The 27,822-nt window shown below is 46.2% G+C and overlaps 1 protein-coding gene across 29 annotated transcripts in view; it reads left to right on the top strand.

Moving 5' to 3' along the window:
- LOC111853435 (calcium/calmodulin-dependent protein kinase type II subunit gamma) overlaps positions 1-27,822 on the top strand; it is an 81,381-nt gene that overhangs the window by 46,619 nt on the left and 6,940 nt on the right. The window contains exons 10-20 of one of the 29 annotated variants that reach the window (XM_023830283.2): positions 9,600-9,722; positions 9,816-9,899; positions 11,088-11,130; positions 11,509-11,571; positions 13,796-13,836; positions 15,235-15,267; positions 17,058-17,147; positions 18,702-18,746; positions 19,043-19,088; positions 20,610-20,717; positions 22,690-22,815. In XM_023830283.2, coding sequence (XP_023686051.1) covers positions 9,600-9,722; positions 9,816-9,899; positions 11,088-11,130; positions 11,509-11,571; positions 13,796-13,836; positions 15,235-15,267; positions 17,058-17,147; positions 18,702-18,746; positions 19,043-19,088; positions 20,610-20,717; positions 22,690-22,815 — 802 coding nt within the window. Of the gene's footprint in view, positions 1-9,599; positions 9,723-9,815; positions 9,900-11,087; positions 11,131-11,508; positions 11,572-13,795; positions 13,837-15,234; positions 15,268-17,057; positions 17,148-18,701; positions 18,747-19,042; positions 19,098-20,609; positions 20,718-22,689; positions 22,816-27,822 lie in introns of all 29 variants that reach the window. The other 28 variants (XM_023830281.2, XM_023830287.2, XM_023830291.2 and 25 more) reach the window with 28 other exon arrangements.

The following is a 27,822-nucleotide window of genomic DNA, read 5'->3' as shown; positions in this document are numbered from 1 at the left end:
AATCAGTTACATATTTCCCATCCTTTAGACCAGGGGTAGCCAATCTTATCTACAAAGGGCCAGTGTGTATGCGGGTTTTCGCTACAACTCCCTAATTAGATTATTAATTAGAGTACTGATTGGCTGAAAGAGTCCTCACACCTGGGTTTGAACAGCTGACCTACAGGTTATCCCAAAAACCTGCATACACACCGGCCCTTTGCGGATAAGATTGGCTACCCCTGCTTTAGACAGTTGTTGGAGGTGTTAGCTGTTTTGTCAGATGACTTTGGAACCAGTCAGTACCCGTCATGTCAGTCCTCAAAAGCACACAAAAGTTAAGGGAGTCTTTTTTTTCGGTCTCGGTCTCGGTCTTGGTCTCGTCTCAACTTTGTCTTGGCCTTGACTCGGTCTGTCTTGGTCTCGATACCCTCTGGTCTTGGTAAGTCTTGGTCTTGGTTTAGGCAGTCTTGACTACATGTCTAGTACATGCAACTACAAAATAAAAGTTTAAATGGTTGTATGTTAAAGGAGGATAAAAATAGAGATAGAACATTAGGGATAGAATAATAAATGATAATAAAATAATACAGATAAAAAGATGAGATCTTCTGGGATAAAAAGAAATAAGTAAGGTATTAGAAGGAGGATGATTGAAAGTATAAAATAAAAGAGGACATACCACATAAAAAATGGACAAATATATCAGAATCAGAATCGCGTTTATTGGCCAAGTATGTGAATGAACACATACAAGGAATTTGGTTCCGGTCGATGGTGTCTCTCAAGCACAACAGTATAAAAACAACAACAATACAATATAATACAATACAATACAATACAATGAACAATACAATATAATAAGCAATCTAAATCTTATATACAGAAAATACAAAGATTACAGAAATATATACCACAGAGTGTACATAAAGTGCAGTTGCAATGCTGTAGGTATTTAGCAGTGTGACAGTTCAGCTGTTTAGGAGGGAGATGGCGAGGGGAAAGAAACTGTTCCTGTGTCGGGTGGTCCTGGTCTGCAGGCTTCTGTATCATGTTCCAGAGCGCAGCAGGTCAAAAAGTCTGTGTCCAGGGTGTGCAGGATCTGTGATGATTTTCCCTGCCCTTTTCCTGGATCTTGAGAGAGACAGGTCCTGGATGGAGGGTAGGGGGGCACCGATGATCTTTTCTGCTGTCCGTATGGTCTGCTGCAGTCTGTTCCTGTCCTGTTTAGTGGCTGCTCTATACCAGTCTGTGATGGAGGAGCAGACTCAATGACTGCAGTGTAGAACTGGATCAGCAGCTCCTGTGGAAGACTGTACTTCCTCAGTTGTCTCAGGAAGTACATCCTCTGCTGGACCTTTTTGAGGATGGAGGAGATGTTGGTCTCCCACTTCAGGTGCTGAGAAATGGTGGTACCCATGAACTTGAAGAGCTCCACAGTAGACACCGGGCTGTCTGATATGGTGAGGGGGAGCAGTGTTGATGGATGTCTCCTGAAGTCCACTGTCATCTCCACAGTCTTGAGCGTGTTCAGCTCCAGGTTGTGCTGACTGCACCAGAGTACCAGCCGCTCAACTTCCTGCCGGAATGCAGACTCATCACCATCCTGAATGAGTCCAATGATGGTGGTGTCGTCTGCAAACTTCAGGAGTTTTACAGCTGACTTCCTGGAGGTGCAGTCATTGGTGTAGAGGGAGAAGAGCAGTGGGGAGAGGACACATCCTTGAGGGGCACCAATACTGAGGGAACGTGTTTCAGAAGTGATCTCCCCCAACCTTACTTGCTGCTTCCTGTCTGTCAGGAAGCTGGTGATCCACTGACAGGTAGCTGGTGACACGTTGAGCTGGGAGAGTTTGGAGGAAAGGAAATTAGGCACAATGGTGTTGAAAGCCGAACTAAAGTCCACAAACAGTTCCTGGATGGTCGAGATGTTGCAGGATATAATGTAGCCCCATATTCACTGCATCATCCACCGACCTGTTTGCCCGGTAGGCAAACTGCAGGGGGTCCAGCTGGTGTCCTGTAATGTCCTTCAGATGGACTAAAACGAGGCACTCAAAGGATTTCATGACCACAGACGTCAAGGCGACAGGTCTGTAGTCATTCAGTCCTGTGATGGTGTGTTTCTTGGGGACCGGGATAATGGTGGAGAGTTTGAAGCAGGAGGGAACTTCACACAGCTCCAGGGATCTATTGAAGATGCGGGTGAAGATGGAAGCCAGCTGATCAGCACAGGTTTTGAGGCAGGAGGGGGATACACCGTCTGGTCCTGGGGCCTGCTTTGTTTTCTGTTTCTGGAACAGCCGGCTCACATCCGCTTTGTATATTCTGAGTTCCAGGGGGGAGGGTAGGGGGGTGAGACGTGTGATGGAGGTTGTTGACTCTGGGCTGGAGAGGGTGAGGGAGGAGGGTGGAGTGGTGAGAGGTGTGGTGGGGGTTATTGTCTCTGGATTGGGGTGGGTGAGGGGTGTGAATCTGTCCGTCTCAAACCTGCAGTAGAAGTTGTTCAGCTCGTCTGCAAGGTCTTTCTTTGCTTCAGCAGGGGGTGGGGGTCGTCTGTAGCTGGTGATGTCACGCAGGCCTCTCCACGCTGATGCAGGGTCATTGGCTGAGAACCGCTCTTTAAGCTTCTCAGAGTAGCTTCTTTTTGCCACTTTGATCTCCCTGTCAGCGTGTTCCTGGCCTGCCTGTACAGGGCCCTGTCACCACTTCTGTAGGCATCCTCCTTGGCCTGTGGAAAGATGTTGCAGTTTGGGAGTGAACCATGGTTTATTGTTGTTGTATGTGCAGAAGGTCTTGGTTGGCACACACACATCTTCACAAAAACTGATGTATGATGTCACAGTGTCTATCAGCTCATCCAGATTATCAGATGCAGCTTCAAAGACAGTCCAATCAGTGCAGTCAAAACAGTCCTGCAGTTCCTGCTTTGCTGCATTGGACCACTTCTTCACGGTTTTGACTAAAGGCTTGGCAAGTTTAAGTTGTTGCCTGTAAACTGGAATAAGATGGACCAGACAGTGATCAGAATGTCCCAAAGCTGCCCGGGGGACAGAGCGATAGGCATCTTTTAAAATGGTGTAACAGTGGTCCAGTGTGATGTTGTCCCTGGTGGAGCAGTCGATATGCTGCCTGTATTTAGGAAGTTTGTGGTTTAGTTGTGCTCTGTTAAAATCCCCAAGGACAATAAAAAGGGAATCAGGACATTTTCTGTCCATGGTGGTGATCTGGTCGGCCAGCGCACACAGCGCGTCATTCGTTTTGGCTTGTGGAGGAATGTAAACTCCGACCAGAATGAAGGAAGAAAACTCCTGCGGTTAATAAAACGGTTTGCAGTCAATTAAAAAAGTTTCCAGGTTTGGGCTGCAGAATTTCTGTAGCACCGTGACATCAGTACACCAACTTTCGTTAATGTAGAAGCAGACTCCGCCGCCCTTTGATTTCCCCGAGAGCTCCGTTACACGGTCCATGCGATGGAGGTGGAAGCTCTGCAGGTTTAAGGCAGCATCGGGGGTGCGTTCACTGAGCCAAGTTTCAGTGACGCAAAGGGCAGCAGAACGTGCAAAGTCCTTGTTGGTCCGGTTAAGAAGCAGCAGCTCGTCCACTTTGTTTGGAAGGGAACGGAGGTTCGCCAGGTGAATGGAGGGGAGCGCAGTGCGGAATCCTCGCTGACGTAGTTTCACTAGCGTGCCAGCTCGCGTCCCTCATCTGCATCTCCACCAAGCCTCACGGAGACCCGCTGCTCCTCCGACTAAAATCTCCAGAAAACTTTCCGGGTTTATCAAAAAAAAATATAAAAACTATTTTGAGATGACTGCCTGATGTCTAGCAGTTGATCTCTGGAAAAAGTAATGTGGTCTGAGTGACCAAACCCGCAGAAAATAAACAAAAACAAAGAAAGTACGAGAGAGCGCAGTACCGAGGCTACCCTCCGCAGCGTGATCTTGAATCATGAATTAGTAGACAAATAATAAAATTCACATATATAGGTAAGCAAACAAATAAAAAAATAAAGTTTGGTTAAATCAATATATATATGTCAATGCTTCATAATGGGTTTTTGCTCGTTTAGTGATAATTAAAAGGCCAATACCTGAAGACCTGAGACTTCTAGAGGGCTCATAGGATAAAAGCAAATCTGATAAATGGGTAGGTCCAAGACCATTAATGGCTTTGTAAAGCAGTAAAAGAACCTTGAAATCAATTCTGAAGCAGACTGGCAGACAGTACAGAGACTTTAAAATTGGTGTAATGTGTGATCTCTTTCTGGTCTTAGTTAATATACCTGTGGCTGAGTTTTGAAGTAATTTTAGTTGAGATATATTCTTCTGAGGGAGACCGTAAAGTAAAGCATTATAGTAGTCATTCCTGCAAGTAATAAAAGCATGTACTAGTGTCTCTGTGTTGGCTTGAGAAAGAAATGGATGCACTCTGGCAGTGTTCTTAAGATGATACAATGCACTCTTAGTTATGCTTATAACGTGAGCCACAGATCTCATACATCCAAGTTTACAAAAAAATCTGTCAGTAAGATATGATTTGAACCAATTAAAAACAGTACCAGAGAGGCCAATTATATTAAGTCTAAAAGAATCAAGTGATCTATTGTATCAAAGGCTGAACGTAAATGTAGTAGAACTAGTACTGAGGTTATTCTCGTATCCATATTGGACCTGAAGTCATTTACAATCTTGACTAGCTCTGTCTCGTTACTATGGTTGGCCCCGAAAACCAGATTGGTATTTTTCATAAATACTGTGACAATTCATAAAATCATTTAACTGATTAAAAGCAAACTTCTCTAAAATTTTATTTAAAATGGCAGATTGGATACTGGTCTGTAGTTATTAAGAAATGTGGCATCTAAATTGTTTCTCTTCAGAAGGTGTTTAACTCTGGCGGTTTTTCAGGCATTGGGGAGGACACCCATAATTAATAATGGTAAGCAAATCTTCAGTAAAAAAGCCATAAAATGTCTTCAAAACAGATATGGGAATAGGATCTAAAGAGCAGGTTGATGATTTCAGTTGTGAGTTGACTTTGCCAAGCATCTCAGCATCAACCAGGACAGATTTCTCCAGTGTTTCCTTATGTAAAGACAAAGGTTCTGGGATCTTAATGTTCTTATGCTGACATGGCGCTAGATTCAACCTAATAGTGTCTATTTTACTTCTGAAGTGGACTGCAGAATCTTCACATTTGGAGTTGGCACACATACTGCTAGACTTTGGAAGAACAAGATTAATTAAGTGGTCAATGGTTCAGAAGAGGATTTTAGGATTGTTCCGGTGGTTTTGAGAAGTGTGCTTGTCTGGCGTGTTTAATTGCCTTATTGTAAATATCCAGCTGTTCATGGTAAATTTGGAAATTGGCTGTTAATTTGACATTTTCTTTTCAACTGTTTAATTTCTATACTTCTCCATGGGGGTTTTCAGATTGACTAAATCTTTTTGTTTAACGGGGCAACTTTGTCAAGGGTTGACCTTAGTCAACCATCATAGTTTGCATGAATAATTTCGATTAATTTAGGGAAATCTGAGAAAAAAGAGGTGCATCTTTTGGGTGGTCTGTAAATGGTCATATATAGTTATAGGAGGGCTGCTAAAAATGAGTGATATTCAAAAGATGTGTAATCATTAACTGTAATGTCTTTAAAACCAAGTGAGTATGGTTGGTGTACCGCCTCCTGTTTTTTCCTTTCCTGGTGAACTACAAGAAGTAGCAGCTGGTGGTTTATGTGTGTATATGAATCTGAAATTATTATAATTCATGCCATGGATTTGTTGAATAGTCTGGTAGTAATAACCGGAATTATTGAGTTCTTGGAAATATCGCAAGATGTAAGTAGTCAATCTTGTGGTGCAGTCAGAACAGCGTGCTGCATGTTAGCCACTAGCATTTGGCTACCAAACCAGTTTTGGTGAACATTGTCAATCCGAAAGAGGGAGGTACAATTCCAGAAGAGATTAAAATTGTCAATAAAACCTATATTCTGAGTTCTGCAGGTGGACTGTAACCAAGTTTGAGGCTGAGGATCCTGCTGAGTTGCTTGGCACCACGATTTAATGTTGGGATGGGACCGCTGATAAAAATGGACTTTCAAAACTTTTTTAAACTGCTAAAAAGATCAATAAAATCCTCATTAGTCAGCTCAGACTGCCGCTGGGATGTGTTGTTAGACCCGACATGGACTAGGATCCAGTTTATAGTGGATGGGAGTGAGTGCAACAGCTCGGGGAGCTTATGTAGAATGACTGGGACTGTGGCTCCAGGAAAATAGTGTATAGCTGTGTTCCTCATTATTGAATCTCCCACTATTAATGTGGTTGGAGAGAAGAGGGGGTGAGGTGCTGAAGGCTGTGGTTTTTCCAAGTGCTATGAAGAGGCAGCAGATGTAGGAGGGGGATTACCCACCGACTCAGTGCGAGGAAAACCACTGCAGTGCTGGAGCACAGCTTCTCTCAAGATCCTAGCTCGAAGGCTGGGATGAAGGTCTTTTACCTGGCTTCACCATAGAGTGGTCAGTCATTTGTGTACTGACCGTCAGTGGAGGGAAGGCTGTGGTGCCAGCCGGCACAGTGTTTGGGTCCTGGCTCGGGTAAGATGGAACCGCTGGGGCAACAGCTGAGTGGAGCAGATTGTCATCAGCAAAGGGAGCATGAGGAGATGGGCATTCCTCCAGTTCTTCCAAAATGGAGAATCTGTTCAGCAATACTGTGAGGTTAAGTCGGGGGATGAGGGTGGCGGTCTAAGTGTCTAAACCTGCATAGCTAATTAGGTCTGGGCATCTGAACCCACATAGCTAATGAGCGCAGGGACATGGAGGTAGGTTAATTTCAAGTATTTTCCCCCAAAGAAAATCCCCAGAAAGTAAGGTGCTAAGGGGAGCATAGGCGTGGAGAGCTGCCCTGCTGCATGGAGAGGAGGCATGGTGTGGACAGAGCTCGGCCCATGGCTTGGAGAAGAGGCACGGTGTGGACAGATCCCAGTCTGTAGCTTGGAGGGGGGTGTGGTGTGGACAGAGCTCAGCCCATGGAGGGTAGAGGACGCAAGGAGTGGCCACAGCTCGGTCCACAGCAGGCTTAGCTACTAATGGAGAACTTGAGAATGATGGCAGTTAATTGGGGGCAGGAAGTCCCCCCCCCCCGGCAGCCTGCTCTGAGTCACAGTATTCAGCAGCTCCCCATTCCCCGGAAACATTAGCCAGAACTGTGCTGATCCTGTTTCATTTCTTGCCTTAAATGTACCATGCAATTTAATTAGTGTTACTGCCCCCCGCCACCCAGCATATCTGGCACTACTGCAACTGAACTGTGACATGCCCCCTCCCCCCACAGAATTGAAGTGATGCGCGGGCCAGCCGTGGTGACAGTGCTCTGTAACACCCCCCACCCCCCCTGGTATGTTCCAGCCAAAGAGCAGATTATATTAATTTTTCCCGCAGAAGCCGTCTGTCACTATCTGAGCTTGCAGGCAGTGTGCGTGTTGTTTTGGCATGTATGTGTGTGTGTGTGTGTATGTGTGTGTGTGTGTGTGTTGTTGCGTGTGTGCCTACATGTGTCTGTGGTTGTGCCCACAGTGTGGAGAGGGGGTGTGGTGTGGACAGAGCCTGAGTGTGTGTGTGTGTGTGTGTGTGTGTGTGCACCTGCCTGTCTTTTTTTTATTATTACATTGTGGGGACCAGATTTCCCCACAATATGATAAAAACCTGTAACATTTTACCTTTTAGTCCCTACAAGGATAATCTCAAATTTATGACTGCAATTAAAAAACTAAAAATTAGTGCTATCAAAGTTAACAAGATAATAGCGCGTCAACAGCAATTCATTATCCATCCATCCATTTTCCAAACTGCTTATCCTTCGGGCAAGAGGCGGGAGGAAACCCCGCGACGACATGGGGAAAACATGCAAACTCCACACACATGTAACCCGGGTCCCAGAGGTGAGAGGCAGCAGTGCTAACCACTGCACCACCACGCAACCCCTGGAATTCTAACGTGACATTTTTTTTGATGCCATTAACGCGTGTTGAGTCGGATGGCAGCTTGGGAAAAATAAAAATAATGAATAAAGAAAAGGGAACAGTGATCCCCCGCCTATCGTGGAAGATGCGTTCCAGACCCATCAGTGATAGGTGAAAATCTGCGATACAGAAACACCATATAAATAAACATTTTTTATAGTTTAAGCCTTAAAATACCCCTCCCCCATGCTTTAAACACATGTAAACTTATTAAAACAACACATATGATGTGGATGTCGGGCTAAGGTAACATAATAATAATAATAATAATGATATGCAATGTGTGTGTGTGTGTGTGTATATATATATATATATATATATACGTATGTAAAAATAAAAACATATGGCTCTAATATTCTTTTCATCCTTCTTAATGTAGTATACTGTCCATTCATTCAAGCCATAATGGCGGGCGACATCCGCGTAACGCTTTCCTTCCAACGTAATGTTTTACCTTCTCCTGAATGGTCACGGTCTTCCTCTGGCGCTTAGGCTCACTACTACCAGAAAGTTTAGAAGATGCAGGATACTTGGGAGCCATCGTAGGGCTTAAAACAAAACGAAAACAATCGGAACGCAAGCAAGGTACGCGATACGCAGAGAACTGTTACGCATCGGGGAATAATCCGCGATATAGCGGGGGCGCAATAGCTGAACCGCGATATAGTGGGGGAACACTGTATTTGAATGGCAGGTTCAGCTTCAAAACTCTGTCAGATGGGTCTATCGACAAGACCATAGTTATTTGCAGTTACTGTCGATGTGAAATAAGTTACCACCAGAGTACATCTAGTCTTAAATACCATACCAGGCTGCGGCTCTTCTCAGAACGATAGACGCATTCGCATTTTCATGTCTTAACATATATTATAATAATACTTTCGTAAATATAAATAATTTATTTATGGGTTAATTATTTTTTATTATTTTTCATTTAGGTATTTCAGTTACAAGTAGTGAAATGGCAAGTGAAGGGCAGACAACTGCAGAGCCAAATGAACTTGGGTGAGGGTGAAGAATATCGCTGCAGAACTGAACGATATTGTGATATTAGTCACCTTTGCGCTGATACGCATCTGAGTGATTTAAAACTGAGAAATGTTGAATGTTGAATAAGTTCATGATTTAATTTGTGATTAACTATGGACAGTTGTGCAATTAATCACGATTAAATATTTTAATCTATTGACAGCCCTACTAAAAATGTTTTTTTTTTTAATTAGTTATGGTTAAAGTTATGGCTGGGTAGGGGTTAAGGTTGTCTTTGATGGATCAAGGTTTTTCCCCACAGGAATGAATTGGCAGTCCCCACAAAGATATGAATATGTGACATGTATGTATGTATGTGTCTGAACATATGAGTGTCTGTGTGTGTGTACTTGTTAATACCCCCTTTCTAGTAACAGGTCCTTCCCAGCTTGTGTGCACTGATCAGTTGCAGGTCTGAAATGCTCCCTTTCTGGGTTGTTGGGGTAAAGACAGCGTCTCTGGACCAGGCTGTCATGGAGGCATCTCGAAAGCATTTTCAAAGTCTGCTTGAGTATTCTAGAAGGGCTGCCTAAAGTCACTTGCTTCTTTATGTCTTGGCTCGTCAGTTCCCATCTCCCGAGTGGGATACAGTCACCCCTGAGGCAAAGAACCTGATCAACCAGATGCTGACCATCAACCCGGCCAAGAGGATCACTGCAGACCAAGCCCTGAAGCACCCATGGGTCTGTGTGAGTATCCCTCAGAATTGCTTCTTCCTGGGGTCCTGGACAGCCATAATCTAGTATCATCTTTCTAACACACTGTGTTCCTCTGCATTGAAGCAACGCTCCACAGTGGCATCCATGATGCACCGCCAAGAGACCGTGGAATGCCTGCGGAAGTTCAATGCCCGGAGGAAGCTGAAGGTACTGTGCTGTTGGAGGCCTTGTGTCTGCCTCTCTCTTAGCCCTTCACCTGAGAAAAGCATCTCATTCAATGAAAATGGGCCAGAGGCCTATTGTCCTGCCTCATACCCTGGCCCTCCCTACCAATCGCATTCGCTGTGTATGTGTCTCATTGTCTGCCTGTATGTGCATTTGTCCCCCTGCTACATATCTCGGCCATTTTTGCTGAAACTAGCCGCTCCTGATTGCTTAAATGGTTCAGGTCTTCCTTGTGAGTGTAACTGAGCTACACGGCATCCTCAGAGCACCTTCCTCGCCCAGCCCCCTCCCTCAAAGCACCCCTTCAGCCCCCCCATCCCTCAGAGCACCCCACCGGCCCCCCATCCCTCAGAGCACCCCTCCGGCCCCCTGTCTCTCAGAGCACCCCTCCGGCCCCCCCTTGTCCTTCAGGGCTACCCACCACCTCCGTCCCTCACAGCTTCCCGCCGGCCCCCATCCCTTAGCTTCCTGCAGGTGAAACATGAATACCTCTGTAATAGATGTGACATCATATATTATTGATTTCTGCCATGTTTCACTGTCACGTTTTAGAGCAATTGATGGATGCATTCCCATAAATGTCACTATCTGGGAAATGGCAGAGGACTCTGTAAATATGCAGAGATGTCTGAATGGCGGGGGGTGCTCCTGGCCAGATTATGGACCGGGTCAGCGCCTTGGGGTATCATGCTGGGGTAGGGTCCTTGGAGCCCTAGTGTTCACCGGTTGCAACATTTATAGTGCAGCTGAACATTAGAAGTCCCACATAAAGAGCAAGAGATGTCCTCCAGGGTCCCAGGGCCCTTCGACGTATAGAGTGCACATTAGCCACCAGCACCATCAGGCCACCCCAGCCCATGTCAAGGGTCCCAGGGCAGGTTAACCACAAGGGCCCCGACATAAAGCACAAGCTGACCACCAGGGCCCTTGAGGCCCTTTTTACATACAATGAGAGTTAACAGGCCCCCACGTCACCCAGCATATATGTTACAAGTCTCCAGACCGTTTACATGGTATGTCATGTCCTCCAGGTGCCCAGAGGCCTCACAGGACCGTGTTTCAATCTTGGGGGGGGGGGGTCTCACAATGCCTTTTACATCCCTGCCAATGACCCCCTCATCCCGTCTTACCCTAACCCTTTCTGTCTATCTCTCTCACTCTCTGTGACAGGGTGCCATCCTTACCACCATGCTGGTATCCAGGAACTTCTCAGGTGAGTGCGGGGCACCGGGCTGATGCTTATGTGCCCCCTCAGAGCAGAGCATGGCCAGACTTTCCAGTTATACTTCCCAGCCACACTTTCTGGTTCCCGATGGTGTGATTCTATGAAAGGTACTTATTAGGCTCTTATGCCTTCTGGACCTGCACTCGCGCTCAGCAATCAAAAGGGGGTGCTGGCCTGCGCTAGTCCTTTTCCGAGATGCCATTTTTGCGTATGAGTGAGTCAGGTGTTGATGGAGGTGAGTGTGGGAAAGACGTGTTTAGGGTGCGGTCCTGCCCCCTCGCCTGCCCCGGCTTTGCCGACATGGCAGCGGTCGATGGGTATTTAAATTTTTTTTTTGCCCTCCCAACTGAACACCTGTCTGTCCAGGACTGGGCCGGCAACAGACCAGCCCTGCCGCCACCACCAGCACTGCCACGCTGGCACAGGAAGGTATGTCAGTTGAGGGTCTGGAGGAGGGGCATTGGGGCAAGGCAGGCCGGGGCACCGCCCTCCTCCACCCTAGCTCCGCCCAGCCCGCATGACCACCCAGTGGCTTAGCATGCACCAGCATGGATGTGCTCTTCCTTCATCAGACTCTAACCCTCACCACCTTAGGTGCTTGTACCGTTGATCTGTAAGTGTAGCCCAGAGGCCTGGCAAGGGGGGCCGCCTCTCATCAGGGCCACACCTTCTGCTTTACTTTGTGTGTAGCTGGCTGTTGGATGTCAGCAAGACCGGTGTCCCCAACTGCGTCTCTCGCTACACAATACGTTAAAATACAGAACAACCCCCGAAGGATGCCGGAGGTGCACAGAGCAAGAAGCTGCACTCACTGCTTTTTATTGTTATATTTTTAATTTTTAATTTAATTTTTTTTTAAGGACTAATGACTAATGGAGGATTTCCACCATTTTATTGGAAAAATCCAGAAACAGCGTAATTTGTAACTTTTTTTTTATAATGAACTTCATGGGCAGTGCACCGTCCATGGGACACCGAAAGCCCAGCATGCACAGTCAGCCTGCACGGTAGAGTAAATGTCGGGCTCTTATGTAGGGACTGAGCTCGTCTGCAGCGTCATCAGTGGCATGAGGAGGGTCCCCTAGGGTGCGCTCTTTGCAAGGCTGAAATGGCCTTGGTGTGAATGGTCCGGATTCGTAGAACATAAACTCCACATAAACTCTTGTGTGAAGCCGCACACAGGGACATGGACACACTTCAGATATTCGGCAGGGTTTCTCTTACCAGAGAAGGGTACAGTAGCAGAATCCTAACCTGCTCTCTGCAATTCATCATTCAGGTTCGATATTGGCGCCTCCTCCTTCCTTAGAGGCCCATATGTACGCTTAATATTCCTGCTGGTCTCTCAGTCAGCTCATTTTTGACAATCCCTTACACATCCCTACATGATGTGAAATCAGGCGAGCATTACACGTAAGCTGTAGTGGTGCTGAGATGAGAAACGGTAGTTCCTGGATGCATGACACAGTGACGCAGAGTTGCCTGTGCCAGGTGAGCACTGTGTCATTTTCCCATTCCTGCACAAACGGATCACAGACCCTGGACCGCTCTGACCAGAGTTAACTCTGCAGCCAGGGTAGGTAAGGCTCTTAGGCCACGAGGCTTGGAGTAAAGCGCTGTTTACGTGTCGCATTATCCAGAACCTTGGGCGTCCTCCTGGGTGGGGCTGATGTTGAACTGTGGCTCAGTGTGGAACCTGCATGTGTGCCTATGGATCTGTACAGCAGGCACGCAATGCATGTCGCACTCTAGGGCTTAAGAAGCATTTTGGCCTGCCATATTTTTCTGAAGTCAGTCGGCTTTTTTAATCCATGTTTTTTTTTTTGTCATCCTTCCCTTTTAAATGTAAGGTAAGGAGCTTTGTGATGGAATTGGAATGTCGGCACATGTTGTCTGTTCAACTGTGACTAGCAGTGTGTATGTTTGTGTATCAGCTGTGCAGCAATAGTATGACCTGGATTGAGATAAAATTGCTTGCTGCTGTTAGTTGTGGTTTGGGGCTCGCATGGCTGTGTCTTCATGGAGAGTGAGCTACAGAGCACAATTCTCAGCCTCGTCTGAGTTCATGAGCAACAGGTAGCTTTGAACGGCCTGAGTTATGCTGATTTCAGCCTGATGTTGGACCAAGGCAGAGAAGCTTTTGAGCTTACCAAAACCCTTTGTGGAGTTGCTGTAGATGAATGAGAGGCTGCTCTAGAGTATTGAAGCCCCTATAGAGTGTTCCCAACTTACAACCTATGCAACACCTACGACTCAAACAAATGACCAAAGTTTTTTTTCTATATTCTTTTAAAGGTAAACGTATGTAAAAAAAAATTTCGGGTGGCTATACACCCGGTGTGTGCTGCATGCTGTATAGGATTTGCCCTGGGAAGTGTAAACGTCCCAGCCTCACACGTATCTCCCAATCTCATTCTCGCACCTAAAAGTCAGTGCAATCATCCTATTCCAATGTATGTCCATATGACTTGTCTGTTGGAACGGAACCCATTCGCATGTCAGGGACGCTCTGTGTTTCTGGGAAATGGGAAGCGTCTTTTTGAAGATGACCTGTTGGGAGCCAGCTGAGTGCATATGGGAATGATGTGTGTTTTTAAGTACCATGGAAGCCAATGAGCATCCTGACTGTTCTTTTTGTCATCCTCTCTTGTAGCATGCAAAAGTTTGCTAAACAAAAAAACAGACGGCGTAAAGGTAAGCATCTCTCTCATTCTCCGTCTTAGTTTTTGCCTGGTCTTTCATCCACTGAATGGCTTTGAGCTTTTCTAGGATGTAGCCCGTGCCTAAGTTTTTGCCGAGGAAGGCGACTGGTCCAGCCTAGAGATGCTTTCCTGTCCCAGCTATGCAGAACAGCGACAGAGACCCTTTCTTGCAGAGTTACACGCTTACATTTGTTGTCTGGGTTCATGTCATGTCATGTCCCAGGTGTGGAGATGTTCCTCACAGTCCATAGGGCATGACTGACCCATGCTGCTGCACAAACTTGTTCTTGAAATTAATTGATAGACTGGAATGCTACTCCTTGCATGCACCCCCCCCAACACACGCACAAACACCGTTGAGAGTGAACCTTGTGGTCCGTGTGCAGGGTCAGAGTCATTTATCCAGCACCCCTGGAACATTTTTGGGGTGTGTGTGTGTGTGGGGGGGGGGGGTTAAAGCCGGGCTCTACCAAGAACCATCCAATCAGACTTACCCACTGAGCCACCCCCTTGAACTGGAATTTCTGAGTGCAGTGCTGCTTCCTATTTGTCTGGGAAAGCCACAGTTAGATCGGTGACATTAATTTGACTGTAGCTGATGCTTTTGATATTTTCACCCTGCAATATTTGTATTTTGATATGTGGAATGTGGCATAGAGGTCATATTTATGTGTTCCTGCTACATGGTCACCACATTAGCTTCAATTTCGATCCGGGTTTCTAGCTAAGTCTGCGATTTCTCAGGGTCACTGGAACTGTTTGTGAATTGTCCGGGCCCTGACACCACCTGATCCCCCCAGTAAACCGTTAAACTTTAGGCCCCGGCAGTAACTCGGCAGTAACAAATGGCTTTGACCAAGTTGATTTGAATTATTAGCATTAGTTCTCTCCCAATGTCAGTGCTTTCAGCTAAGTGCTGAGAGGGGATAATCTCATTCGATATCTCGAACACAGATAGAACGACAGGGCTGATGCAGGCTGAAATACTGCCCATAATGTACCTCAGTGAGCTTTTCACTGTGAGTTAGGCATGGCTTAAAATAAACACCATGATGGATACTCAAGGATGGATACACTAGTAAGGTGTAGGTGTCTGTATGGTGAGAACTTAGGTTGGTGAGAGTGTTCAATTGGCAAGGGGTGACGGTCACCTTACTGTATAGCTATTCTCTGTTTCCAAGGATGAGAAGATGGCTTGTTTGATATTCAGTGAACCACCCTGCATAGCTCTGTGCTCCCCGCGTGTCCCTCCTTGCTGCAGCTTTTGTTTCTCTCTCCTTGTTGGACCTTCTAACTGCCAGCTCTGTTCTCTCTGCTCCCTTTCTTGTCACTTTCTTTTGTTTCTCGTATGATTTCTGTTCCTTCTTCCTCTCCGTCTCAATCTGTTCAGAAAAGGAAATCCAGCTCCAGTGTTTATTTAATGGTGAGATCTGTTTGCTGTCGCTCCCTTTTGGTGAGATGAAAAAGGTTGTGGGTCTGTCTTGTTTGGAATTTCATCAGCTTTCTCAAACCTGTCAAACACATCCACCAGTGCTGTGTCTCATCGTCATCGTCGACATCATCGTCATCATCACCACACTTAAGCACGGATACACAGCCCAGCCCTCCCATGTGCCGTCTCCGCCCCGTGTCTCTGTCTCTCTGCTTTGTGCACTTCTATGGGGCATCACATCATCAGCGACTGCTAGGCTTAGCCATCCCATGCGTGTGTCTGCTTATGCTGCTTCCCCCGCCCCCACAGCAACCCCCCCGACCCCAGACCCTACTTCATTGCCTCTTCTACATCACTACACAGCTCTCACCACAGAGCTCTCATTATGTTACTGGGTAGCTCCCCTTGCGTAGCCCCTGCTACATGACTCTGTAGCCCTGCTTGCCAGCTGCTTCAGTGTCAAGGCCATGTTTTCCACGATCAGTCTGTATAGGCAGGGTCCAGAAAACACACTGTATTCTGCTTTCCATAATGACTCCCCCTGTAATTACTCTTCATGTATGGACTCTTCCTGATCTCACACTAACAGTACCGCATGTCACTGGCAAGATGCAGAAACCTTTCCTTGAGTCACGCCATCATTCTTCCCCGCCCCTAGCGTGATGGGCCACGGCTGTAGTCTGTGATCTCCCCCCTTCCACGCCATGCGAGGGCTAAAAGCTCAGAGGGCTCCTCAGAGGAGTCAGTCAAGGTGCTGCAGTGGGATTTTCTTAAGGAGCTGTTCTGCAAGTTCCCTCGGCTAATTATCTGCACCCTTCCTGCAGTCAAAGGCGAGCCGAAGTGCTGCTGGTGGTGCAGGAGGGCAAATGCTGTCTGCTAAAAACAAGTTAGCATCACCGGTATCCAAAATAAGATTCCTTAGTCTGCATGCTTGACCCTTGGCTGAGCCTTTTTTTGAATTCTCCAGAAACTCAACCCTGGGAAAATACCTGAGCTACAACCTGAAAGATTTAATCAAACAAATCCTTGAGGGCAAAGAGGAGGAGAGAAAAAGCCTCTTAGGAAAAACAACAGCCCTTCCTTCTATACAACTTCTATTCACTGCATGCACAGTCTGCTGGAAATGCTTGCCGTCAGTCAACCGGGGAGCCTGCCCACATGACTTCTTCAGCCAATGAGAGGCAGCCATTGGATATTTGGCTGAGAGATTAACCTGAGCATATTCAGTTATTCTGTTGAGTTGTGGGCACCAGGTAGCACAGCCTGTGTGGTGCATGGCCAGCAGGTATTTCCTGTGCTTGTTCCAGTACCAGGGAGCATTTCAGTGATCCTGCTGTGTCTGTAGGATTTCCTGTTTCTGCATGTATTTTACCAGTGTGACTACTCTATTTGCAGTCAGTAAAAATGTAGAAAAACGAAAAAGACGAGACGTGCAGGAGGACCTTAGGCAGACACGCTGACGCTCGCTTCACTCTCTCACATGTGCTCAGGCGTGAGTGAAGGAGGGCACGGTGCTCTTCCTTTCAGAAGCTGTGCTTTTTCATTGCCACACGCTACTCTAGAAATAGAGTCTCCAGCCTGCACATGGGCTGAAGTGTAAACAGGGAGTGAGGTGTATAGATAAAATGGGAATCAGAGAAGCAGAGTGGCTGTTGGCTGCGGAAGAGGATCCCGTAAGGACCTAGGGCAGGGTGCTGGTCCTGGGGGGATGGGGGGGGGGATAGCTGCTGTATACTAACCAAGGAAATCACTGTGTGTTTTTGTTTTTATTCCTGCCTCAGCCGCAGACAAACAACAATAAAAACAGTGTAGTCAGCAGCAGCAGCAGCAGCAGCACCAAAGACAGCAGCATCTCATCCTCCACACTGATGGTATCTCATCTAAACTTGTTTTTCTCATTGGCTTTTTGTTTTGATTGACATTGTCATAGTTGCTTTCTTTGTGTTCAGTTTGTCGTTTGTCTCTGGATTACCCCCCCTACTCGTTCTCAGCTGTCTACTCCACTACCCATGTTGTAAATGTGATGTTGACAAGGTCACTGATGTGACAGATACTACCCACTGAAACTAACCACTTGCTCTGTATCCTGTGACTTGCATTTGGCTCCTGTGTTTACCGGGATAGCACACGCAGGGGCAGATGGGCAGGAGTAGACAGACAGGTAGCAGAGCCAGATGCAAATTGGGCAGCAGGCAGCTGCGTATGGGGGGGGGGGGCAGAGCGAACATGACCGATCTCTGACTGTTTGGAAGAAATAAACATGTAGATTATACCGAAGTATTAAGAGCATCCCAGAAGTGTCATGCTTATCCCACTCCTGGATAAGCTTTCAAGCATTAGCCAGGGTTTGATTACAGCCCAGTGGGTCTGATTCTGACGCATACTGGGAAATCCTCAGGGTGACACATCAAGCTATGGGGAGAAGTAAGATGAGTACAAGCTCACATTAACGACAATAGTGATGAAAAAAGGAGCCAAAATTATCCAGGAACAGAACGTGTGGGCAGGATGCACCCTCCCCCGAGTGTATGGAGGCCACGCCCCCTAGCACAGGGGAGACGTGGTCTCTGATGGATCATTCAGGATTCCTGTCACCTTTTTCCGTGGTCAGGTGACTTGCTCTAAATCCCGAGAGAGTTTCCTGGGGCGCCATCAGGGGGATAAAATCATAGCTCAGCATCATCCTCCTCCATCCTACAATGGCAGCAACCTCAGGACAGCCAGCAGATAAAATGTATTTGAAGCAAGGAGACGAGCCCAGAAGCCTATCTATAACTTGCTCCTCAGTGGACAGTGCAGTTAGCATGGTTTCTCAGCTCTGGGCCAACCACAGGGCTCTCTGTAATCTTTAATGGGTCTACATTCTCAGAATATCCCGAATACCTGACACAAGCCCTGCAAGTTTAAAAAAAAAAAGAAAAGATGAGATTGAACTCTTGGCCTTGAATCGTGCCTTTTAAATTGGAGTGCTACTTGGAAACTCTTCCGAAACGATCACGGGTGACTTTCCTGTGAGGGTGAGGGTCTGCATCTTTGTGTCTGTCATTGTCTATTTGATGTTTTGTAGGAACAGCTTCCTGTTTGCATGCGTTTTTGTGTGAGGCTGGGGAATATGGTTGGGGCATCGTGGGTGACCGACTGCCATACTTTTCTAAGCTGAAAACTGCCCCCCCCTTAGTCTGGAAGCTGTCACACAGACCTCGCTACATCACTCCACCTCTGATGACACACACCCCCACCCCCCCCACACCCTGGCTGGGCACTTCCTTGTTTCTGTAGTGCAGGTTCTTATGCAAAGCAGTCTATCTGTGTTGGGAATGGGGGCGGGATTTTCTGTGTCTCCTCCCCCAGGTCCATAATATCCCCTCCACCCCATGTCCCGCCCATCTGCTCCCGCATGTTAAACTGTCTCCTGCTTCTCATAGGAACCACAGACCACTGTTGTGCACAATCCAGCTGATGGCGTCAAGGTGAGCTCCCGCCCCCTCCCTGCTCGGCCCTCACCACTCCCTAAACATCCCCTCATCATGAGAAATTACATCAGCATGGGGGCGCTATTGCTGGTACCCTCTTAGCCAGCTGAGTTGCCCTCGCAGAGTGTGGTGTCCGACTGTCTTGTCCTGATCTCCAGAGCCCCTCGCCACTTGATGGCTTGAGAGGCAGCTGTCAGCGCGTGCCAATGGGGTTTCAGAATGCCGCTGAGAGGCATGTCAGCTGGCTGGCCCAGCAGATGCCCCCCTCTGACTCTCCCGTTCTCTTTCCTCAGGGTTCCACAGAGAGCTACAATACCACAGAAGAGGAGGATATGAAAGGTAGGAAAGGTACACATCAAGCTTTGTACCTTCATCACATCATCAAGCTGCTCGGCCAATCAGACCATCCAAGTCAACGCATATTTTTAATGAGCACAGGCCGAGATGCGGTCTATGAAAGAAGTTCTGATTCCGTTACTGGTTCTTAATGGAGCTGCTGGTCCATTTTAGCCTTTGTTTCGGTCTAAGCACTCAAAGCTTAGACCTTGATTCACTTTAGTACTAAACAGGAGCAGGAACCAGCAGGGGTAGTGTTTGTTTGGTAACTGTCCCATGTGAGTAATAGTTTATTATAGCACATTGCTCTGTCTATGCAAGGAGTTTGTACAGACTATATGGGCCAGAGGCAGGGCATGTGTGTGATAAGGGACTTGTACAGTTCTCATGCCAGTGTTTGAGCTGGGGCTGTGATGGCCTGGACCACATTTGTCTGGGTTTTTGTGAAGCAGGTGCAGATGTTGCATCTGTTGCCGAAATGATGATCAGCACCGGTGACATGTGCCATTAGGATGAGCCGGTACACTGTCTGCACTGAACAACCTGACATGGCGTGTTAAGATTCAAACAGACATCGAGTTCTGTGTGAGGATGGAGATGATAGCAGTGTGTGGTGCGTGACCTCACACGGCCATATCTCGTGCCTGATCCCTAAGCAACCTTGGTGCTAAAGCATCCATCGGCAGCAGGCCCTTCTGCTCCATGTGCTGCCGCTACACCTACTGCCTCCAGCTTGCTGTACCACAACAGCTAGAGTCCATGTTAAGCCTGGGTTCCCTGACATGTTCCGGTGGCAGCTTGGAAATTGGAAAATTCTAAGGAGCATTAAGTCCTTAGGAGCCCATTATGTACCCTTTACTGCCATCTAAAGATCCACTTCCTTGTTTATCTGTATAGTTCAGGGGTGGGCAATCTTATACAGAAAGGACCACTGTGTATGTGGGTTTTTGCTGCAATTTCCTGATTCGATTACTAATTAGATGACTGTGAGTCATCACACCTGGGTTTGAACAGCTGACCTAAAAGTTTTCCCAACAACCTGCATACACACCAGCCCTTTGCGGATAAGATTGCCCACCCCTGGTCTAGTTAATGGTTTCTTGAACAGGTGCCTGTAAATGTCACTAAATTAAAGTGTTTCAGTAGCATACACAACAGGGACAAAGTTTTATCGTCTCTTGGTTGTGTGATGCAGTTTCTGTTTTGACACAAAGGCCCCTTTCATTTCCCAGCAGCACTCTAACTGTTGTGGGAAGCTCACTGAGACCTGCCCCAGCAGTTTTGTTTCTGTGGTACAGCAATGAAGAAGGAGGCTGCTTTCCAGAACTGATACACACACACATGCACAGACTCACGCAGTGGTTATAGCTGGTAGTTATGAACTGGGTGTGGGGGTGCAGTCTACTGATTGGATCAAGTCTTTAGTTCTCCTGGAGGAGGAGGAGGGCGAGCCTCTCGGCCTGGCCAGGGTGTCTGCTGTGAGTTTCAGCGCCACTCTATTTCTCTTTGGACGGGTCCCCACAGCAGCTGGACTGGCCAGCGCCGCCAGCAGTGACAGCGCAGTGGCGAGCCAGTGCAGCGGCAGCGAGGAGCCTGCCGCACAGGCGGACCCCCACCACTGTCTGCCAGCCAGTAAGTCTGACAACCCCCTCTCCCCAACACTTCTTACCAGACCCCCACGTCCACCATAATCTTCTGCTTGTAGTGTAGATCTGCAGCCAGTGGATCTTCTTGTGGGGTCCCTGCCCCTTCTGACTCCTCCCACTGTAGATAGCTACCTGCAAAAGCCTCTGGATCTCTTCCTCCTCCTCCATTCTTTTCATCCATCTGTGAGACTTGGACTGCCCCCCCATGTCCTACCCCCACCACCAATTCACCAGCCATCGGCTCATCTCGTTTACTTGAGGCCCTCACTGTCACCCACTGACACTGGGACACCACCTCTCTCAGTTGATTGGCCTGAACTGGAATGTTCTCCCCTTATCCCTTATTAGCCCTGAGTTGCTCTACAGCATTTGATCTCTGCTGACAAAACTGGTGACTTCCCTGTTCGAAACAAACAAACAAACATATACATGCACACTCTGCATAAAGCCACAGAAGCTCCAGCACTTCTCCCACTTTTACTGCACATGAATTTGGCGCCTGCCTGCTTTCCTTGCATTCAGTTACTGACCCATCTAGGATTTTTAAATTCTATAGACTTGCGAACTGTTATGGGGGAGACTGGTGGTCGTAGTGGGGTCTTGTTCTTTTGACCTCTGACGTTCCTTCCTTCTCTTGTTTTCCATGGCATCCATATATGGATCTTTGTCTCTCCTCAGATGTCAAAGGCTTACTCTGGCTGTATCAATATGTCCTCTTTTAGTCCCTAGTCGTAATGTGTCCCCCCTTCTGTGGTGGGGACAGCATGTGACATGTACGGGATGGCAGTCTGCATCCATGCCCAAAATGCCAGGTGACATTCATCACATTTCTTCAACACAATTCATCTCTTTCTTAAGGTGAGCAGTGCACACCCTTGTGACAGCCCAATCTTCCAGTTTCACTCATTAGAATAACAGGTCTTATGTTCACGTCCTCCTTCAGATGAGCACCTGTACGCCATCACCCCCGACAAACACCATTTGGAAATGCCCCAGCCCCACCCCTTATGAGTAGTAGCACTTCCTGGGCCGGGGATATACCGTAGCTGCTGCTTGATGTGCTGTAGAGAGCTCCATTTCTGCCTCTCTCCCCTGATCCCTGGGAGTGTGTTTCTAGCTTTCAGCAGCAAGATGCATATATCTAAGCGTCTGATATCATCATGCATCCCTGACAGTGGGCAAGGTGGCCAGGATGAGTTCTTAGGAATGCAGGAGACTTCTCTGCTGTCAGAGCCACCATCCCCCCACCCATTCATTTTCTGAAACTGCTTGTCCTATTCAGGGTGGCAGGGGGTCCAGAGCCTATCCTGGAGGCTACGGGCACAAGGCAGGGAACAACCCAGGATGGGACGCCCGCCCATCGCGGGGCACACTCACACACCATTCATTCGCATATGTACACCTATGGGCAATTTGGCAACTCTTCAGCATGTTTTTTGGACTGTTGGGGGAAACTGGAGTATCTGGAGGAAACCCCAGGACAACACAGGGAGAACATACAAACTTCACCCATGGAACCCTGGTGGAGACATCTGCCATCCCTCAGAGCCACCAAAGCAAGCGTTTTCCATGCTTTTGGCATTTCTGTGCCTATTCCCAAAGCTTCTTTTGCTTCTAACTGCTGCCCTCTGCTGGTTAGTTTGTAGAGAGAATTCACCAACATGTCTGTCTTTAGTTGTGTCACTTTCTGCTGTCACATGCTGCATTCAACTCTGCTGTGTACTGTGTGACCGGCTGTCAAAGGCCAGTATCAAAGTCCAGTCTATTTGCACATGAATAGCTGTTGAAACAGATCAATATGATACTGGTGTCCCACTCTTTAGTGGTGTCTCTGTCATGCTCTAATTCATGTTTCCTTATTAACATAAGTTCATATTTTATATATGTTGTAGTGTGAGGTGTATGTTCGTTGACTATGTTTCTTTCTGTGTCTGCTGACTGTGTGTCATATCTTTCAGCTGGCCCGCTGCATGATGTAAAACGCTTTGCTTGGAACAGTTCAGGACAGGAGCATTGTCCCAACCTAGAGCATGCTCAGCCACTGCCCCCCGCTGTGCCCCTAGGGGGCAGCAGCACACAGCAGTGTAAGTCTGTGGCTGCTTCTGGGGGTTTGCACATTAGGCCAAGTCACAATTGAGCTAATCTTCTGCTTCTCATAATTGATCCCATTTTGCATCTTTATTCATCTTTGAGTACAGTAAGAGTACAGCTTATTTTAAGCATCACTGGAGTGTGCATCATATGGCTAATTTTCATGTATGTGAAATCACAAACAACATTGGACGTATATTCAACTGGGACCCACTGTTTTAATAGGATATCTGATGGTCCCAAATGAGTGCCTATCAGAGAAGCAGGTGGACCTGTATAATGGACTGCATTTAATTTGAATTACCGGGTGATGTTTCACCATACACTGTTCTCATGAAATTACTCTGGGTTACTTTCTGGGTTGGTTAAATATTTATAGTACCCTTCATAATGTTTGGGACAAAGGGACATTTTTCATTGATTTACACCTCTTCTCCACAGTTTAAAATTTCAAATCAAACAATTCAGACATGATTAAAGTGCACATTCCAGACTTTACTTTAAAGCCATATAGAAATTACAACATGTTTTATACACAGTCCCCTCATATCAGGGCACCATATTGTTTGGGACATTTGGCTTCACAGCTGGTTGTGATTACTCACGTATGTTCCATTGCTTCATTAGTGCAGGCATAAGATACCTAGGCTCGCTTCTATCATTTGGAGTCTGTAGTTAACATTGTTCAACATGAGAAGAAGAGTTATGCTAATGAAAGTCAAAGAACCTATTATGAAGCTGAAAAACAAGAAAAAACCATTAGTGGCATCAGCAAAATCAACTCTCTGGAATACCACTAAGAAGAAAGAATGCACTGCTGAGCTCAGTAATCTCCAAGGAACTGGTAGGCCCAGGAAGACCTCCATTGCTGATGACAGAAGAATCCTCACTATGGTAAAGAAAAATGTCTAAGAGATCAGAAACAGTCTTCAGGAGGCAGGTGTGTCTTTGTCAGAGACTACTATCCACTTCATGAACAGAAATACAGAGGTTACACTGCAGGGATGCAAACCACTAGTTATCCATAACAGGATGACTAGATTATAATTTGCGAAAAAGTATGTAAAAGAGCCTGCAAAATTCTGGAAAAAGGTCTTATAGACATATGAGACCAAAATTAACCAGTATTAGGGTTATGGCTAGAGTAAAGTGCAGCAACGAAAAGGAACTTCCCAAGATTCAAAGCATACCACCTCATCTGTTAAACACGGTGGTGAGGGTGTTATGGCTTGGATCTGCATGGCTGCCCCCAGGTATGGGCACATTTATCTTTCTTGACGATGTAAACACTGACAGCAGTCACACAATGCATTCTTAGGTGTGTAGAAACATTTTATTTGTTCCAGTAAATGCCTCCAAACTCATTGGACAGCTCTTCATCCTACAACAATAGAATGATCCCAAACATACTGCTAAGGCAACACGGGAGTTTCTCAAAGCTAAAAAATGGAAAATACTTGAATGACCAAGCCAGTCATCTGATTTAAATCCAATTTAAATCCAATTGAGCATGACCCCCACATGCTCAAGAGAAACCCTAAAGGGGCAAGCCCCTGAAACAGGCAGGGGCTGAAGGTGGCTGCATTAGGAGCCTGACAGAGCATCATCAGAGAAGATACTCAGCACCTGGTGATGTCTGTGAATCGCAGACTTCAAGCAGTCGTTGCATGCATGGGGATATGCAACAAAGTACTAAACATGACTGCTTTAATATAACTACCATGTTCCAAACATTATGGTGCCCTGAAATGAGGGGGACTATGTATAAAAAGTGTTGTATGTAGAAAACTTTGTTAAAATCTGGAATGTACACTTTAATCACATCTGAATTGTTTGATTTCTACAGACTAAATCAGTGGTATGCAACTGCCGGACTCTGGTCCAAAACAGTTTTATAGGGACAGCACATTTGTTCCCCCCATGTTACAACAAAATGCATTTAAAATCAGTTTGGGCTTGTGTTTAAATATAGTCATGCAACATCTGGATTTGCAGTTAGTCCGCTTGCTTGCTTTCTGTTTTGAGCTTATATAAGCTTCAGGAGTCTGTTGGCCCAGTACTCTGCACTTCAAGGTACTGCGAATTGTTTGTATTAACTGGAAAGGTGCACAGCGTTCATGCTACATCAAGACACCTGGCTCACCTTTATATACCTAAAAGTGTTATCCATTCAGTGCGGTTCCACAAAGGTTTTCTGAGATCTGCTGAATCTAGCAATCACAGTTTTCAGAAGAACTGCAAATCAGCCCCAGTTGTAGAGTTAATTGATACAGTTGTGAGAAATGCAAAACCTATGTATACTACAGATACAAGATATCTTTATTGTCACTGTACAATTACAATGAGATGTCATTTGGATCATCCTATAGAAGCCTCAATAAAAACTGTACAAGCTAAAGAATATTTATGGAAAAAAAATAGAATATAGAATAAAATAACATAGAAATTACAGTACACAGTATAAAAGTACAGTGGTACCTCAGTTCTTGAACTCATTAAAACTTGAATTTCTTAAAAGTGGAACCAGCCAGTTAAAAAAAAACTACCTAGAACTTGATCTGAATCTCAGAAGTCAAACTGTGAACGCCAACCTAAGATAACTTGTGCGTGCCTGGAAGTTAGTCATGCGGCACGTCTCAGCGGAAACAAAGCGTAATGCTTCAGTCTCAGCCTTGCATTCACTGTGATAGCATCGTGCATGTTTTTACTAGCTGAATACAAATATTTAGACAGTAAAAATACATTTAGACAATGATAGTAACAGTAATTATTATTATATAATAAAATACATTTTATTTTAATATTAATAGTAAACCATTAATATATTTAATTATTATAATATTGTCATGCTGAACAGGGACGGAACGGAGACAAAGGCACAGACGTCAGGGTATCGTTGAATACGGGGTTTAATTACAGGTATGGCAGGCAAAACGCAGACGGACAATACAATGACCGAACTGGGGAAACAAACTGAAACTTGGACTAAATACAGAGGACTAATGACAACAGCCAGAAACAGCTGATTACACGGGGATTCCACACGGGGTTAACGAGGGGGCGTGGCACGCGGAAGAAGCGGACGATCGGGGCAGGACACTTTGTTTGGATACATTTATTTTCTTACTTTACAAATTACTGTTTTGGTAAATGTGCTTAGTTGTGTTTAGTACAGTATATGTTCTTGTTTTATCCAGTTCATTTTGTGTTTAAATGCTAAAAAAAAAAAACATATTTAGGTGTAATTTTTTGGGGCTGGGAACCAATTAATTGGTTTTTCATTATTTCTTATGGGGAAAATTCGATCACAACTCAAACTTTTTAGGATTCAATCCGGAGTTCTGAACGGATTAAATTTGAGTTCTGAGGTACCACTGTATAGGAGGAATTATTGCACATGAGAAAAGTGCAGGAAATGATCATGGAAGCATATTGCACGGTGCAATGGCTTACATGGAACACAACTGAGGTACTGAGGTGAGTGAGATAGTGGCATTGTTATACAGTCAACATGGGTGGAACCAAAACAGTTAAAGTACATATTTCTGCATGTGTAGTTCCAGATGTGTGTGGTGTGGATAAGTACAGTCTGGTGCTGCTGTGAGGGGGGGGGGGGGGGGTGGTGGTGGTGGTGGGCCCAGTGTATGTAGCAGTGTGACAGCTTTGGGGTAGAAACTGTTCTTTAATCTTACCGTGCGAGTGTACAAGGCCCTGTAGCACTTGCTGGACAGCAGAATTGTGAAGCTGTGAGCCAGTGATCCTCTGGGCTGTTTTGATCAAGTGCTGGAGAACCTTCTTGTTCTTGGAGGTGCTCCCTGGGAACCATGCTGTGATGCAGTATGTGATGATGGACTATATGGTGCATAGAAGTTGACCATCAGTTATTATGTAAGTGCTGTCTTTAGGCTTCTCAGGAAATGATGTGTCTGAAGTCATTTTTAGGCCATGGCTGTTATGTTTGTTGTCCAGGAAAGGTCCCAGATGATATGGACACCAAGAAATCTGAAGCTCTGGACAGCCTCCACCTACACGCCTCTGATGTTGATGGGATGGTGGTTCTTGTGTGTTGACCTCCTGAAGTCCAGGATCAGCTCCATAGTTTTCTTCAGGTTGAGGACGAGGTTGTTGTCCCGGCTCCAGCTCTCCAAGTTCTCAACCTCCTGACTTATTGTTGTTTGATATCAGGCCTATCACTTGATCATGATGTTGGAATCATGGATGGGTTTGCAGTCGTGTGTGAACAGTATAGCAGAGGGCTCAGCACACAAACCCTGTGGTGCTCCAGTGTTTAGTATTATGACAGTGGAGGAGTGCTTGCCCATATGTACAGTCTGGTTTGCTTGTGAGGAAGTCCAGAATCAAATTACACAGGTGTGTGTTGAGGCCCAGGTCAATCAGTTTTGTAGCCAGCTTGTTTGGGGCAACGGTATTGAAGGCAGAGCTGTAGTTGATAAAGAGCATGCATACATAGCTGTCTCTCTGTTCCAGATATGACAGGGCAGTGTGAAGGGTTCTCAGTAGACCTGTTTGCACTGTAGGCAAACTCATGTTGGTCTAGAGAAGTAGCCACTTCTTTCCAAGAAAAACATCAGGGACAGACTGATTTTCTGTAAAATTTACAGGGATTAGACTTCTGAGGATTGTGGTAAAGCCATATTCTCTGATGAATACCCTTTCCAATTGTTTGGGGCATCCAGAAAAAAGATTGTCCAGAGAAGAAAAGGTGAGCGCTACCATCAGTCTTGTGTCACGCCAACAGTAAGGCATCCTGAGACCATTCATGTGTGGGATTGCTTCTCAGCCAAGGGAGTGGGCTTTTGCCTAAGAACACAGCCATGAATAAAGGATGGTACCAAAACATCCTCCCAGAGCAACTTCACCCAATCATCTAAGAACAGTTTGGTGATGAACAATACCTTTTCCCGCATGATGGAGCACCGTGCCATAAGGGAAAAGTGATAACTAAGTGGCTCGGGGAACAAAACATCGACATTTTGGGT

The sequence above is a fragment of the Paramormyrops kingsleyae genome, chromosome 3 (assembly GCF_048594095.1).
Source record: "Paramormyrops kingsleyae isolate MSU_618 chromosome 3, PKINGS_0.4, whole genome shotgun sequence".
NCBI lineage: Eukaryota > Metazoa > Chordata > Actinopteri > Osteoglossiformes > Mormyridae > Paramormyrops > Paramormyrops kingsleyae.
This window is presented reverse-complemented; position numbering and strand designations above follow the sequence as displayed.